Source organism: Ranitomeya imitator, chromosome 1 (genome assembly GCF_032444005.1).
Source record: "Ranitomeya imitator isolate aRanImi1 chromosome 1, aRanImi1.pri, whole genome shotgun sequence".
NCBI classification, from domain to species: Eukaryota; Metazoa; Chordata; class Amphibia; order Anura; family Dendrobatidae; genus Ranitomeya; species Ranitomeya imitator.
Genome location: NC_091282.1, coordinates 232,788,577 through 232,806,194, shown reverse-complemented (window position 1 = coordinate 232,806,194; position 17,618 = coordinate 232,788,577). Strand labels below are relative to the sequence as shown.

General features: G+C 39.8%; 1 protein-coding gene across 6 annotated transcripts in view; it reads right to left on the bottom strand.

The window, feature by feature from the left end:
- The window catches only part of TAOK3 (TAO kinase 3), a 308,043-nt gene that overhangs the window by 132,989 nt on the left and 157,436 nt on the right, over positions 1–17,618 (bottom strand). For all 6 annotated transcript variants that reach the window (XM_069754530.1, XM_069754547.1, XM_069754558.1 and 3 more), the window contains 5 exons: positions 16,751–16,864; positions 15,824–15,915; positions 15,155–15,248; positions 10,005–10,086; positions 3,604–3,771 (listed from right to left, as the gene is read on the bottom strand). In XM_069754530.1, the coding sequence (XP_069610631.1) occupies positions 3,604–3,771; positions 10,005–10,086; positions 15,155–15,248; positions 15,824–15,915; positions 16,751–16,864 (550 nt within the window). The remainder of the gene's footprint in view (positions 1–3,603; positions 3,772–10,004; positions 10,087–15,154; positions 15,249–15,823; positions 15,916–16,750; positions 16,865–17,618) is intronic.

Sequence of the window (17,618 nt, the reverse complement as noted above, 5' to 3'; positions counted from 1 at the left end):
GATCTAGCAATCAATCGGGTATTCTACAATATGTATATAGCAGCCACATGGTATATAGCACAGGCCACGTAGTATATAGGAGCCATGTAGTATATAGCAAACAAATACTACGTGGCCTGTGCTATATACAATGTGGCTGCTATATACATATTGTAGAATACCCGATGCGTTAATACAGATCACGCAATATATAACAGTGGCCACGCAGTATATAACACAGCCACGTACTATATAACACAGCCACGTACTATATAACACAGCCACATACTATATAACACAGCCACGTACTATATAACACAGCCACGTACTATATAACACAGCCCACGCACTATATAACACAGCCCACGCAGTATACAACACAGGCGACGTAGTATATTACACAGGCCAAACAGTATATAACACTGGCCACGTAATATATAGCACAGACCACGCAGTATATAGCAGCCACGTAGTATATAACACTGCCCACACAGTATATATCAGCCATGTTGTATATAACACTGCCCACGCAGTATATAACAGTGGCCACGTAATATATTGCACAGCCCACGGAGTACATCACACAGCCCACATAGCATATAACACTGCCTATGTAGTATATAGCAGCCACGCGGTATCTAACACAGCCGACGTAGTATACAGCAGTGTGGGCTCCATATCCCGGTTAAAAAAAAAATAATTTAAATAAAAAATAGTTATATACTCACCCCCTGGGATCTACCGAAGCTCCGGCGACACGCGCACAGCTGCCGCCATCTTCCGTTGTTCCCAGGATGCATTGCGAAATTACCCAGATGACTTAGCGGTCTCGCGAGACCGCTAAGTCTTCTGGGTAATTTCGCAATGCATCGCCGGGAATGGAAAATGGTGGCAGGCGCGTGCGGCTCGGCAGACTATGGAGGGTGAGAATGGCATAGGCAGCATCAATAGTAAAAAGTTGGGGACACACAGGGTTAATAGCAGCGGTTACGGAGAGCGTTACCCGCAGCATAACGCGGTCCGTTACTGCCGGCATTAACCCTGTGTGAGCGGTGACTGGAGGGGAGTATGCGGGATCCGGGCACTGACTGCGGGGAGTAAGGAGCGGCCATTTTCTTCTGGACTGTGCCCGTCGCTGATTGGTCGTGGCTGTTTTGCTGCGATGACCAATCAGTGACTTGGATTTCCATGACAGACAGAGGCCGCGACCAATGAATATCCGTGACAGACAGACAGAAGTGACTCTTAGACATGTATGTATATATATATATATATATATATATATATATATATATATATATATATATATATATATATATATATATATATATATATATATATATATGTATATATATGTATATATATGTATATATATGTATATATATATATATATATATATATATATATATATATATATATATATATATATATATATTTTATCTGTATACATACATAGAGATCTAGACTTGGGTCTCTCTCTCTCTCTATATATATACATACACACACACACAATCTACAGTTGTGGCCACATGTATTGACACCCCTGCAATTCTGTCAGACAATACTCAGCTTCTTCCTGAAAATGATTGCAAACACAAATTCTTTGTTATTATCTTCATTTAATTTGTCTTAAATGAAAAAACACAAAAAGAATTGTCCTAAAGCCAAATTGGAAATGATCCCACGCCAAACATAAAAAAGGGGGTGGACAAAAGTATTGCCACTGTTCGAAAAATCATGTGATGCTTCTCTAATTTGTGTGATTAACAGCAAATGTAACTTACCTGTGGCACCTAACAGGTGTTGGCAATAACTAAGGGTACCGTCACACAGTGCAATTTTGATCGCTACGACGGCACGATTCGTGACGTTCGAGCGATATAGTTACGATATCGCAGTGTCTGACACGCTCCTGCGATCAGGGACCCCGCTGAGAATCGTACGTCGTAGCAGATCGTTTGAAACTTTCTTTCGTCGTCTAGTGTCCCGCTGTGGCGGCATGATCGCATGGTGTAACATATATCGTATACGATGTGCGCATAGTAACCAACGGCTTCTACATCGCACATACGTCATGAAATTATCGCTCCAGCGTCGTAGATTGCAAAGTGTGACAGCAGTCTACGACGCTGGAGCGATATTGTTACGATGCTGGAGCGTCACGGATCGTACCGTTGTAGCGATGAAAATTGCACTGTGTGACGGTACCCTTAATCACACTTGCAGCCAGTTGACATGGATTAAAGTTGACTCAACCTCTGTCCTGTGTCCTTGTGTGTACCACATTGAGCATGGAGAAAAGAAAGAAGACCAAAGAACTGTCTGAGGACTTGAGAAACCAAATTGTGAGGAAGCATGAGCAATCTCAAGGCTACAAGTCCATCTCCAAAGACCTGAATGTTCCTGTGTCTACCATGCGCAGTGTCATCAAGAAGTTTAAAGCCCATGGCACTGTGGCTAACCTCCCTAGATGTGGACGGAAAGGAGAAATTGACAAGAGATTTCAACGCAAGATTGTGCGGATGTTGGATAAAGAACCTCGACTAACATCTAAACAAGTTCAAGCTGCCCTGCAGTCCGAGGGTACAACAGTGTCAACCCTAACTATCCATCGGCGTCTGAATGAAACGGGACTGTATGGTTGGAGACCCAGGAAGACCCCACTTCTTACCCCAAGACATAAAAAAGCCTGACTGGAGTTTGCCAAAACTTACCTGAAAAAGCCTAAAATATTTTGGAAGAATGTTCTCTGGTCAGATGAGACAGAAATAGAGCTTTTTGGCAAAGGCATCCACAGAGTTTACAGGAGAAAAAAAGACGCATTCAAAGAAAAGAACACGGTCCCTACAGTCAAACATGGCGGAGGTTCCCTGATGTTTTGGGGTTGCCTTGCTGCCTCTGGCACTGGACTGCTTGACCGTGTGCCTGGCATTATGAAGTTTGAAGACTACCAACAAATTTTGCAGCATAAGGTAGGGCCCAGTGTGAGAAAGCTGGGTCTCCCTCAGAGGTCATGGGTCTTCCAGCAGGACAATGACCCAAAACACACTTCAAAAAGCACTAGAAAATGGTTTGAGAGAAAGCACTGGAGACTTCTAAGGTGGCCAGCAATGAGTCCAGATCTAAATTCCATAGAACACCTGTGGAGAGATCTAAAAATGGCAGTTTGGAGAAGGCACCCTTCAAACATCAGGGACCTGGAGCCGTTTGCCAAAGAAGAATGGTCTATAATTCCAGCAGAGCATTGGAAGAAACTCATTGATGGTTACCGGAAGCGGTTGGTCACAGTTATTTTGGCTAAAGGTTGTGCGATTAAGTATTAGGCTGAGGGTGCCAATACTTTTGTCTGGCCCATTTTTGGAGTTTTGTGTGAAATGATCTATGTTTTGCTTTTTGCTTCATTCTCTTTTGTGTTTTTTTCATTTAAGACAAATTAAATGAAGACAATACCAAAGAATTTGTGATTGCAATCATTTTTAGGAAGAAAATGAGTATTATCTGACAGAATTGCAGGGGTGTCAATACTTTTGGCCACAACAGCATCTGTATGTGTGTATAGTGGACATATACAATACACAAAACAAAAAAATTGTAACTACATGCATTATTATTTTTATTTCTTACCTCGTCATCTTCCTGAGACTCATTCAATGGACCATTTCGTGATTCCTGAAAGAGTATTTTCTTCATTTTCCTGTACTGTAAATTGTCCAGGTCTCTCACAGCATCTTTAGTCCTCTGAATCAAATCTATAAGGACTCGTGTCGGCCTCTCTCTGCGCACAAAGTCATGCTAAAATCCAAGATAAGTGCAAGTTACTTATGGAGTTAACATCTTGTTTTAATAAATTGTTTCAATAGAATATTTTTTTGCTTTTATTTGGAGTTTGTTTATCCCCCTTTATTTCTTCAGCTTATTGATGTACATCTATATACACCTTACACATTGTTTTATTACTTTATTTTACAATTAATAGAAGTTGCATTACATGCATTCATGTCCTAAAATGGGGACAGAAATGTCTAACTGGACCTTCAATGAGACAGCAATCTAACCGACTATGTGTGTGACTGTATCCATCATGTTCACTATTGGAGTCTTATCTAGAACGTAGAATTAAAGAGGTTATGTTTTCTTTACATCTTACATTATCTACCAAATTTAGAAAAATATACACTAGATTCTCTCTAATATCTTAGCAAATGGCATTCATTCTACGATTACAAACAACTACAAAACTTACAAGGTCAAAATCTTAGTTAATTTTAGCATACAAATTATTGCAATTGAATTAAAAAGTTATACCAGATCTGTGCTTTTCATATCATTTTTTTTTAAAAAGTACAGAATTTTGTTAAATGTTCTACCAAATATAATGTTCATTCAATTTACACAATCCCAATCCCCATCTGAAGCATCACAACAAATTGTAATGTTTTGATCATCATTTTTTGTAACAATCAAACCATGGAGAGTGTGGTCATAAATTATAAAAGGATCGCACATTGCAGTTTGGTGCAGTCTTTCGTGTATTGTTTTAAGCCAAACTCAAAACAGAAAAAGAAAAAAAAAAAAGCGTAGAATAGAAAAAAAGATCTAACAGACCCAACCTGGTTCTGCAGTGGGTAATCCAGGCCTTGTTCTACCAATCCAGAAAATGACAAGCTTGTTCTTGACATGTGACTGGATAAAATCTCCCCCCTCTAAAACTGCACATTACTTACATCTACCTATAGCGACAGAGTGCAGAAGAATGTCTAATCGCCAAAAACAATATTTCAGAAAAACATCGCAAGGTTTGTTAGAGGAAAGTCATACTTACACCGTCTATAGCACTGTTCCCCAACTCCGGTCCTCAAGAGCCACCAACAGGTTGTGTTTTCAGTATCTCCTTAAAATTGCACAGATGATAATTGCATCACCTGTGCAATACTAAGGAAATCCTGAAAACATGAACTGTTGGTGGCTCTTGAGGACCGGAGCTGGGGACCACTGGTCTATAGCATTGTGGGGTTTTTATACTTAAACTTTCACAACAAAAGGGTCACTAAAGAGGAAAGTAAAGTCTCCCCATTTACATAATATTAGTAACATATTTCTAGATACTTATTGCTGGGTTGATTTTTTTCCTGAAAAAGAACAGAAAAATCTTTAGCTGTCCACCATTAGGGTACCGTCACACTATAACATTTCGATCGCTACGACGGTACGATTCGTGACGTTCCAGCGATATCGTTACGATATCGCTGTGTCTGACACGCAGCAGCGATCAGGGATCCGGCTGAGAATCGTACGTCGTAGCAGATCGTTTAGAACTTTCTTTCATCGCTGGATCTCCCGCTGTCATCGCTAGATCGGTGTGTGTGACACCGATCTAGCGATGCGATCCAGCGATGCGTTCTCTTGTAACCAGGGTAAACATCGGCTAACTAAGCGCAGGACCGCGCTTAGTTACCCGATGTTTACCCTGGTTACAAGCGTTAAACTAAAAAAAAAACAAAAAAAAAACAGTACATACTTACATTCTGGTGTCCGTCAGGTCCCTTGCCGTCTGCTTCCCGCACTGTGACTGCCGGCCGTAAAGTGAAAGCAGAGCACAGCGGCTGTGCTTTCACTTTCACTTTACGGCCGGCAGTCACTGAGTGCGGGAACCAGACTGCAAGGGACCTGACGGACACCAGAATGTAAGTATGTGCTGTTTGTTATTTTTTAGTTTAACGCTTGTAACCAGGGTAAACATCGGGTAACTAAGCGCGGTCCTGCGCTTAGTTACCCGATGTTTACCCTGGTTACCCAGGGACCTCGGCATCGTTGGTCGCTGGAGAGCCTGTCTGTGTGACAGCTCCCCAGCGACCACACTACGATTTACCTACGATCACGGCCAGGTCATATCGCTGGTCGTGATCGTAGGTAAATCGTATAGTGTGACGGTACCCTTACTCTGTTCACAAATGAAAAGATGGTCTCTGGTTTACATAAAACTGTTTGCAATGGAACAAGCCATTTCTGAAAAGCAATCAAAACTTTACAGAAAAGCCCCAAATACAAGTGTGAACAGAGCCCAGTGTTTCTAAGTGCACTGAGTGGGAACAGTGGTCTCCCAGCATGAATTAAAAAAAAAATTTCCACTAGGAAATTTGGAAGAGTTTTTTTTCCTGTTTCCTGAAGCCATTTTAAAGGATTTTACAAGTGTTCAGGAAGCGTTTTTCTCCTGAAACAGGTTTATTTCTCTTTTTTTGCAGCCTTCAGATTGGACAGTGCCTCGTTTTGAGCAGATTCCATCAGGAAGTGCTTCCAAAAAAGGTCACATGAACTTTAGGTTTCGAAAACCCTTGGTGGGAAATAAACAAAGTAAAAATTGCTAAAAAAAAAAAAACAAAAAAACAAATATCTGAACATATGACAAGCAATGGGATGCTACAATAAAATTGTATGGGAAACGTTTTTCCAAATATTTCTACGCAATTTTTCATGCTCTGCACACAAAAAAAAAAAACCCTCGAAAAATTCTGCATGGCTATAGCCCAAAGGTCTTTTGAGAGATTTGTGGGTACGCATTTAGAACAGCAAAATGCTAAGGGCTAGCTGAGATAACATGTTGTACTTTAACATTAACCTATGGATAAAAAGTTCATGGATGTCTGATCACCCAGAATATTTAATATTAAAGGGAAGGAAAATGTAAGACCTAAAACAAAAGCAATGTGAAATAGAAAAAAAAAATACCGTTATTTGTGTAATTTCTTTAACACTATAAAAATCTTCATAGGGCCAATAGAGTCCATCTTTTGTAGAATGTATTGTGGTAACCCAACACTTGTCAATACAAACAGAGTGATCTATTTCAAGTGTTTATTTCTGTTAATGTTGATGATTATGGCTTAAAGCCAATGAAAACCCAAAAGTCATTATCTCAGTAAATGAGAATAATTAACAAAAAACACCTGCAAAGCTTCCTAAGCGTTTTAAAGGCCCCTTATTTTGTGTCAGTAGACTCCACAATCATGGGGAAGACTGCTAACTTGACAGATGTCCAGAAGGCAGTCTGACACTCCACAAGGAGGGTGAGCCACAAAAGGCCATTGCTAAAGATACTGGCTATTCACAGAGTGCTGTATCCAAGCATATTAATGGAAAGTTGAGTGGAAGGAAAAAGTGTAGTAGAAAAAGGTGCACAAGAAACAGGGATAAGATACGGCCAATCAAAAATTGGGGGGAGATTTACAAGGAGTGGACTGCTGCTGGAGTCATTGCTTCAAGAGCCACCACACAGACGAATTCCCTCTGCCAACAAGCTTTTTGGAGATGGAAATCTCATTCTCTAGCAGGACTTGGCACCTGTCCACACTGCCAAAAGTACCAATACCTGGTTTAAAACAACAGTATCACTGTGCTTGATTGGCCAGCAAACTCGCCTGACCTTAACCCCATAGAGAATCTAAGGGGTATTTTCAAGAAGAAGATGTGAGACCCCAGACCCAACAATGCAAACGAGCTCAAGGCTGCTATTACAGCAACCTGGGCTTCCATAACACCTTAGCAGTGCCACAGGCTGATCGCCTCCATGCCAAGCGGCATTGATTCAGTAATTAATAATAATAATAATAATAATATAGTAATTGATGCAAAAGGAACTCCAACCAAGTAGTGAATGCATTTACTGAACATACATTTCAATAGGCCAACATTTCGGATTTTAAAATCATTTTTCAAGCTGGTGTTATAAAGTATTCAACTAACTAAGATGACGACTTTTGGTTTTCATTGACTGTAAGCCATAATCATCAACATTAACAGAAATAAAAATTTGGAATAGATCACTCTGTTTGTAATGGCTCTATATAATATATGAGTTTCAGTTTTTGCATTGAAAAACTGAAATAAATTAACTTTTTGATGATATTCTAATTTTGTGAAAAGCACTTGTATGTCTTCTTGGATGTTCTTTACTTTGGGGACATGGACACACTAAAAGCACAAACACATGTAACCCGCCACAAGGTACAAAAGAAAACAATAACCCATGAATTTCTAATTTAACAGGGGGCACACATGAGAAACTGCGCAGCTACCAACAACCATTTTTTTAATGAAAACCATACTAAGTTTTATTAACCAGATCAGATCAATTGGTTGAGGAGAAGGGCTGTAGTTTTTGTAATATATCTCTCTCTAAACACACACATCTATCTGTATATATCTAGACCTTTTTTTTTTATGAAAGGGAACTTTTTTTTTTAATTAACATATTTTTTGCATTTTTGACATTGTAACAGTTAGCACGGGAGAAATTAGCCCTGTTATAGCGACCATTTTCTCTGTCCAGGTGATTACATACCATTAGTGATGCCTCTATACACAGCATTTATTGTGAAAAACCATCTTGAAGACCGCAAAGATAGAAGTATTTGAAAGAGGCTTCTCAGTCTCTGAGCACTCAATCTCTCAAGGAGTGGACTTAAACCAGTGTAATAAAAATACAGTGGTGCCAACAGAAAGGCCTGGACCGCCCATCGTACATTTACATTTGTCAGGCCTTAGGCGGTTTGTCACAATTTCATAAAATAGGTAAAATTGTAAAGTGCTTGTAAAAAGCAGTTTTGTAATTAAAAATGTTCTCCCTTCTCAAAAACAGATTTTATAGTTTATTCCTCACTGCCTACGTTACGGACCACACTGCAGTTCCATGGCCTGTTACCGAGGCAAAGAATGCGCAGCATGAGAAGGTCGCATGAGCTCAGCCACAGTGATCTTGGGGTTAGAGCAGGTCGCATGAGCCCAGCCACAGTGATCTTGGGGTTAGAGCAGGTCGCATGAGCCCAGCCACAGTGATCTCGGGGTTAGAGCAGGTCGCAGGAGCCCAGCCACAGTGATCTTGGGGTTAGAGCAGGTCGCATGAGCCCAGCCACAGTGATCTTGGGGTTAGAGCAGGTCGCATGAGCCCAGCCACAGTGATCTTGGGGTTAGAGCAGGTCGCATGAGCCCAGCCACAGTGATCTTGGGGTTAGAGCAGGTCGCATGAGCCCAGCCACAGTGATCTTGGGGTTAGAGCAGGTCGCATGAGCCCAGCCACAGTGATCTTGGGGTTCTTCTTTACCTCTCTCACCAAGGCTCTTCTCTCACGATTGCTCAGTTTGGCTGGACGGCCAGGTCTAGAAAGACTTCTGATGGTTCCAAACTTTTTCCATTTAAGGATTATGGAGGCCACTATGCTCTTAGGAACCTTCAGTCATGCAGATATTCTGTTGTAACCTTGACCAGATCTGTGCCTGCAACAATTCTGTCTCTGAGCTCCTTGGCCAGTTCCTTTGACCTCATGATTCTCATTTGGTCTGACATGCACTGTGAGCAGTGAGGTCTTATATAGACAGGTGTGTGCCTTTCCAAATCAAGTCCTATCAGTTTAATTAAACATAGCTGGAATCCAATGGAGGAGTAGAACCATCTCAAGGAGGATCCCAAGGAAATGGACAGCACGTGACTTAAATATGAGTGTCTGAGCAAAGGATATGAATCCTTATATATTTAAGTTTTTCTTTTTTATTAGATTTGCAAACATTTCTATATTTGTTTTTTTTTCTGTCAAGATGGGGCGCAGAGTGTACATCTATGAGAAAAAAAATGAACTTTTTTGAATTTACCAAATGGTTGCAATGAAAGAGTGAAAAATTTAATGGGGTCTGAATACTTTCCGTACCCACTGTATGTTCACCGTTATTTGGAAATATTTCACATACGGCTTACTATATCTGGGAGAGGGTGTTTTCTATCATCGATCCAGGGTTTTAGTGTATGGCATTCTTGGAGTTTATGGCGTTTTAATAAGAAAGCAGAATGCTCTAGAGGTACTTTTTTTTATTCCTGTATCCTAGTCAATATAATTTAGAAAAATGTAACAAGCAGCATATGAAATGGATTGTGCATTTATTAAGCATATTTCAAAAAAGAAGAAAAAAAAAAAAAAAAAACAGCTGAACTTTTGTGATGGAGGCCTAAAACATATAGAAAACGTGAAGGTTTATTACCCGCAGCAGCTCTGCTGATGTGGGCCGTTCCTGAGGTATTTTCTGCAAGCAGTAGTCCACAAATCCCCTGAATGAGTCTGACCTGGAAAAAAATAAAATAAAATTAATGCACAGCTGATCCAATAAGAGATCTCAATACAGGAAAGCAACATAAAAGGTTAAACTAAAATAGAATACATACAATATGATGGGCAAAAAACTCAAGATAGATAGATATAGATATAGAGATTATATATATATATATATATATATATATATTCTGCTGTATCAAAATATTTAACATTTATATTCAGCAAGTCTCATGATGGATTTGTTCCTGGGGTGTTCCTCTATCACCCCAGCTTTTCTCCTCGCAATGGCAAAATAATACCCTGAGATACAGAAGTATTGCCGCATATTGCACTGGAGTCGGTAGACAGATGAGCAGCTCCCAGAATTAGTCAAAAGCCTTTTTGGGGGGAGTTTTGGGAGACATTTTGTTTACTGAAGGAGTTTGAAAAAAACGTTTCAAATGTTCTGGAAGAGTTTGTCCTAAAGCGGTGTTTTTCGGCAGACTTCAGATTGGACAGTGTTTAAATAAAAAAAAAGTCACAATAACTTGCTTTATCCCACCAGACATGAGGTTTCCGCTTTTAGTTTTGAAAAATATTATTTATCAAACAGAGTAAGTAAGCAAAGTATAAAAGAAAAAAAGGCCACGGAAGTAAAACCACATTTTTGTGAGTTTATTGGTTATTTAGTGTTAGTGTTGTTATAACCGTTATGACCTGCAGAATAAGTGAACATGCAACATTTACAGCACAATGATTTTTGGGAAATGGAATAAAAAACAAAACTATTTCTCAGTATTTTCTGGGTTTCGTTTTTATGGTAAATTCTCGCTCTCTTTGATACATTTCATGGTAAGAAAATACAACTCACAAGCAGATACAAAGCCCACTTACATCAATAACAATGGAAAGATTGGAAAAAGGGAGTGAAAGAAAAACAAATGTGAAAAATGACTGGGGATATAAAGATGTCTTCACACAGATTTGGGACTAATTTTTGCTAGGAGGGAAAAAAAAAAATCATATTTTTTTTCTATTTCTACATTTGTATTTCCAGTCCACTAGGGAAGACTTGGATCATTTCAAAGTTCATCTGGTATGATTTATGAGAGATGAATATGAACTCTCCTCCCTTAATCATAATGTACTTATTTCAATTACATTTTGGCAAAATTGTTTATGTACATACCAAAAAGATTTAGGTTAAGGAAAATGTTTGTGTTTTTGGAAATGGTTCTATATATTATAGTGGATGGCTGTATGGAGCTGCAGGTGATTTAGGGTATGTGCACACGTCAGGTATTTTTCCTGACAAAATCCTGAGAATTCTGCCAGAAATTCGCGTTTTTTTCTGCGCGGAATTTGCACGGTTTTTTTGCGGATTTTTAGCGTTTTTTTTTCTTCCCCTGAATGTCCTTTTTGCTATGGAATCCACAAAAAATCCGCAAAAAGAATGAGCATGTCCGTTCTTTTTGCGGAATGTGTTTTTTTTGCGGTAAAAAACGCATCCATCTGAACAAAAAATCCGGAATGCATTCTAAATGATAGGATGCATATTTTTAGCGTTCTTGATGCGGAATTATAGCGTTTTTATAGCGAAATTCCGCAAAAAAAAAACGCTAAAAATCCGGACGTGTGCACATACCCTTATACTCCTTTTCTTGTTTAAACTAAACTGTAAAAAGTCAAACTGTACAAAAAGTCACAAATTGCACAAACGTATAGATTGTTGTACCATGTTCCCAAAAATTTGAAAGTGTGGACACTGCCAACAAACTGGTACACAGATTTGTTAAACTTTACATTAAAAAAGTTGCAATCTTTGGCACAAATCTGCACCTACGCATTGGAGATGTAGATTTCACTTTCTGGCATTAGGACAGTCCAAATTTATAAAGTGTTCTGCACCTTACAATTTGCCCCAATCTGTGTGCGGTTTTAAAGGCCTGAAAAATCAAACCCCAATGTGCTAAGAAAAGCTGAAACAAAATAATCATATCTGGTCATGACTAATACAAGTATTTAGTAAAGCAAGTCCTCTTGAAATATTTGCCAATTCCACTAAAAACGTAAAATTTGGCACGTGCTAGATTTAAGCATTGTTCTTAAGCAAAAAAAATAAATTATGCATTAAATGACTCTGGGCACCACTTATTCATCTTCCGTCATGACCATATGCATGCTTAGCTCTTTTTAGCATGCATGTTGTACTTTGACGAAATGCATGGGAATATAGCTGTGCTGACAAATTCAAATATAATATATATATATATATATATATATATATATATATATATATATATATATATATATATATATATATATATACACACACACACACACACACACACACACACACATATACACACAGCTCAAAAAAATAAAGGGAACACGAAGAATATAATTTAGCTCCAAGTAAATCAAACTTCGGTGAAATCAAACTGTCCACTTAGGAAGCAACACTGTTTAACAATCAATTTCACATGCTCTTGTGCAAATGGAATAGACAACAGGTGGAAATTATTGGCAATTATCAAGACACATTCAATGAATTAATGGATCTGCGGGTGGGGACCACAGACCACATCTCAGTACCAATGCTTTCTGGCTGATGTTTTGGTCACTTTTGAATGTTGGTTGTGCTTTCACACTCATGGCAGCATGAGACGGACTCTACAGCCCACACAAGTGGCTCAGGTAGTGCAGCTCATCCAGGATGGCACATCAATGCGTGCTGGGGCAAGAAGGTTTGCTGTGTCTGTCAGCGTACTGTCCAGAGGCTGGAGACACTACCAGGAGACAGGCCAGTACACCAGGAGACATGGAGGGGGCCGTAGGAGAACAATAACCCAGCAGCAGGACCGCTACCTCAGCCTTTGTGCAAAGAGGAACAGGAGGAGCACTGCCAGAGCCCTGCAAAATGACCTCTAGCAGGCCACAAATGTGCATGTGTCTGCACAAATGGTTAGAAACCAATTCCATAAGGATGGTTTGAGTGCCCGACGTCCACAGATGGGGGTTGTGCTTCCAGCCCAACACCGTGCAGGATATTTGCCATTTGCCACAGAACACCAGGATTGGCAAATTCACCACTGGCGCCTTGTGCTCTTCACAGATGAAAGCAGGTTCAAACTGAGCACATGTAACAGTCTGTAGATGCTGTGGAGAGCGATCTGCTGCCTGCAACATCCTTCAGCATGACTGGTTTGGCAATGGGTCAGTAATGGTGTGGGGTGGCATTTCTTTGGAGGGCCGCACAACCCTCCATGTGCTCGCCAGAGGTAGCCTGACTGCCATTAGGTACCGAGATGAGATCCTCAGATGCCTTGTGAGACCATATGCTGGTGCGGTTGGCCCTGGGTTCCTCCTAATGCAGGACAGGGCCAGACCTCATGTGGCTGGAGTGTGTCAGCAGTTCCTGCAAGATGAAGGCATTGAAGCTATGAACTGGCTCGCTCGTTCCCCAGACCTGAATCCAATTGAACACATCTAGGATATAATCTCTTGCACCATCCACCAACGTCACGTTGCACCACAGACTGTCCAGAAGTTGGCGGATGCTTTAGTCCAGGTCTGGGAGGAGATCCCTTAGGAGACCCTCCGCCGCCTCATCAGGAGCATGCCCAGGCATTGTAGGGAGGTCATACAGGCACTTGGAGGCCACACGCACTATTGAGCATCATTTCCTTGTCTTGAGGAATTTCCACTGAAGTTGTATAAGCCTGTAACTTCATTTTCCACTTTGATTTTGAGAATCATTCCAACTCCAGACCTCTGTGGGACATTACCGGTAGTTTTGATTTACATTGATGATTTTTAGGTTTTAATGGTTCTCAACACATTCCACTATGTAATGAATAAACACTTACAACTGGAATATTTCATTCAGTGATATCTAGGATGTGGGATTTTGTTCATCTTATTTGACCAGTGTATGAATATATATCTATCTATATTTTATTTATATATCCATATATCCAAGTGCTTTGCAGATCACAAAGCAAATTCTGTGCTAATTCATTGAAGAGGTGGTGAAAATAAAAATGTCAAACATAAGGCTGGGGCTATATGACAAGTTTGGCTGCGATGCTTATTATGCGGTAAAAGTTCACTTCGTGTCGCTGCTACTTTGCAGTGCACTACAGGTGAATGGAGTTGCATTGTAACACTGAAAACGCTGAAACCACAGCAAAAAAAATTGCAAGAAGTCAAACCGCGTTGAACTCTTTGCGACTTGAATGTTGCAGTACTGTTTGCATACAATGCAACCCCAATCACTTGCATTGAGCTGAGATGTAGCAGTAACAACCTGCGAACAAGTGTTGCGCCTAAGTTGGCAGGTAGCCCAAAGCCTAAGGCTACGTTTACACGGTCAGTATTTTACCTCAGTATTTATAAGCCAAAACCAGGAGTTTTGGCTTCGGTGATACAGAAGTGGTGACGTGTTTCTATTATACTTTTCCTCTGATTGTAAGCCGAAAAAAGGAATGGAACAAATACTGAGGTACAAGCCTCACACAGGAGAGAGGTTTTTTGTTTTTTCACGTAAAAAAAAAAAAAGCACTGTCAATGATTTTTCTGAATGTCTTTTTGCTATTTTTAAAGGATTAGGGGAAAAAAAAACAACTCATTTCTCCACCTTACAACAATGAAAAATGGCCAGCATACATATGCCATCTGAGTGCTGTATGATTTTTCTCACAAGCGCATAGACTTTGATTTCCAAGTTAGAGCTGACACTTGGATTAATATTGTACACATCTACGTGATTTTGTTTTAACTACTTGGCCACAAAAAAAATAAATAAAAAATAAAAAAAATCACTGTCATGTGAACAACTCCATAGACTATCATAGGTAATAATGCGATCGTTGAAAAAAAAAACCGGGTAGCACTCGTACATGAAAAAACTGACATGTGAATGAGGCCAAAGGAAGATGCTGTGGAGTAAAAAGACAAAAAATTCCTAATATGGTAATTTTTACGGGAATTAAAAAATTTAGTATAATTTGCTGCCGAACTGCTGTGCTGTATGTTTTGAGTTCACTAAAATGGAGTAAAACTAATCGAACCAGCAAAAATTTGTAAAGCTACACTTACCATTCATTAGACTGTAGTGTTGGCGACTCATTCTGGGCTATGTGATATAAGGCACTCATTGCGTTCATGTTAAATAGTGGAGGTTTCCTTTCAGCTGTACATCAGAAAGAAGGGGAAAAGTAAGTGACATAAGCAGAAGAGCCGGAGCCAGGTGCAAACAGTGAGGTGTCGCATGTGTAAAGGAGAGGTGTTTAGTGTCCTCATGCAGCCTAATCCAATTATTTTAATCTCCTGGGTCATTCTAGGGAAGAATGCTTTGCCTGGACCTGTCAAACACATCAGGTAAATTCATTATTTTCATTATCTATATAACTACAAAATTTATGTTAAGTGTAGGGAACCATACAGAGCAGTCGTCACCACCACTGAACATGCGCTTTCTCAGCGCCCAAGTCTTGAACTGATCACTACCTGGATTCCCCAGCCATTATTGCATGGTGCTACATGAAATATAAAGTAATATATACACTGCCTCCTAAACGGAATAGAGGTCTGTGTATTGAATGCATGCCGACTATCCTCCAGAATGGGAGCCATCCCTCTGCTCTGACTTGCATTCATATTCCACAATTTGGCTGTGCAAAGAAGTCTAGCCCTTCACACAGCACATAGACAAGGGAACAGATTGAGAAGGGACCCAGATAACGAATGTGCAACATTTATACTCACCCAATTCAATGCAAGTGATACCGAGAGACCAAATATCAACCTTGCCTTCATACTGCCCTTCATCCATTGCTAAAATAACTTCTGGGGCCATCCTAAAAAAAACACACACACACAACAATGAACACCAAATTACTTGGATGCGGAGCCAAAAACATATGAAAATCGGATCCATCACATCGGTGATCAACAGTTTAGTTCAGGGTTTGTTTTTCGCATTGATAAAAAGCAAGACAGCATGTGGAAATGGTTTTCAATGTGGAATCACCTTCCTAATTGCAGATATCTGGTAATTTACAATACCGTGCAAACGTTAAGGGAGGTGTGGAAAACGAGATGCAAAGTAGGAATGCGTTATGTGTTAATAGCCTTTTATTAACGGATAAAAATAGTGAAGGAAGTAAATAGAGATTAACACCAATCAATATTTGTTTTGCATGATGGACAAGTGTCTGCCAGTATTGAGGACACCATTTATCCTGACCAACTCCACATCTCAGTTGCTGAAACGCAGCCCCAAACTTGCAGGACCCTCCACCATGCTTCGCCCAACAAAGTAAAGTAATGTGGTCATGCTGCTCCTCCCTATAAAGTCTCTTTTTATCATCAACACACATCTCATCACTCCATGCCCGGCATACAATAATCTGCCCCATTAAGGGCCTTTTCCAATGCTTTTTTTTCTCCCACAAATTCCAAGTGAGCTTATATTTTCTTACAATTAAAATTAATTAAATAAATAAACAAACCCTTACAAACCCTCACCTACTGATGTATATATAATCACATCTTTAGGTGAGGGTTTGTGTCTATTTATTTCTTTTTAATTGCATTAATTCCAAGACTAAAATCATGGTGCCTCCCTAAGACACAGTGATTGTGCCCCTTTAAGATCGCATATTCAATGACACAAACAGTAACACATTTTACCAATATGGCGTTCCCACGAAGGAGTTGGCAGGCGACGCTATAGATGCAGAACCAAAGTCCGCTAATTTGACCTGACCAGGCTCAGTTAGCAGGATATTTCCAGCTTTAATATCCCTGCGGAAAACAAACAAAACATAATCATACTACATTTACGAATATACTTAGCGGATACCGTACTATTTATTTTTTTTGCCAGCATTCACATACGGTAAATATTATTTTGCTATTAAATTGTACTTTGATATTACTCTGCAATTAATGTCTTATTCACATTTTGCAATTTACAAGGAACAGAATATCTAATGTTAGGTTTATCGTGTCTTACACTATTACCACATGAAAAAATAAGTATAAAAACTGCATATATAGTAGGGACCAATTACATATCAATGAAAATAACATCCCAGTGAATTCGATCAATTTGTGACTCAAATCTATACAATTGCAGAAAAAAAAAAGTCAGCCTCTTGTACACATGACAGAAGACAGCATCAGTCACAAAAGGCTGACGTGACCTCATGCGCGACAGCCATCACATCCCAATATATAGAGCAGCCAAAGCTGGCACTATCATAGCTTCCATTAAAGCCGCAACAGGAAATACAGCAGCCATTTTAGGGCTGTTTAAAATTGTGAGAGGACGGCAGAGTTCACACCAAAGCAAAATAGATAGGAAGAGAAAGCTGTAAAATATTGGAGAAATATTCCAGATAGTAATGTGTTCTAGAACTGCAGCAGTGAAGAAGATAAGAGTAGTAGTCTGCAATTACAAAGACTCAACGGATAGCGATAGGCCGGGGTCAGATGAGCGTGTGGCATCTGATGTGAGAGCATTGGATGTGGTATGCTAATGACCCTCGGATGCGTC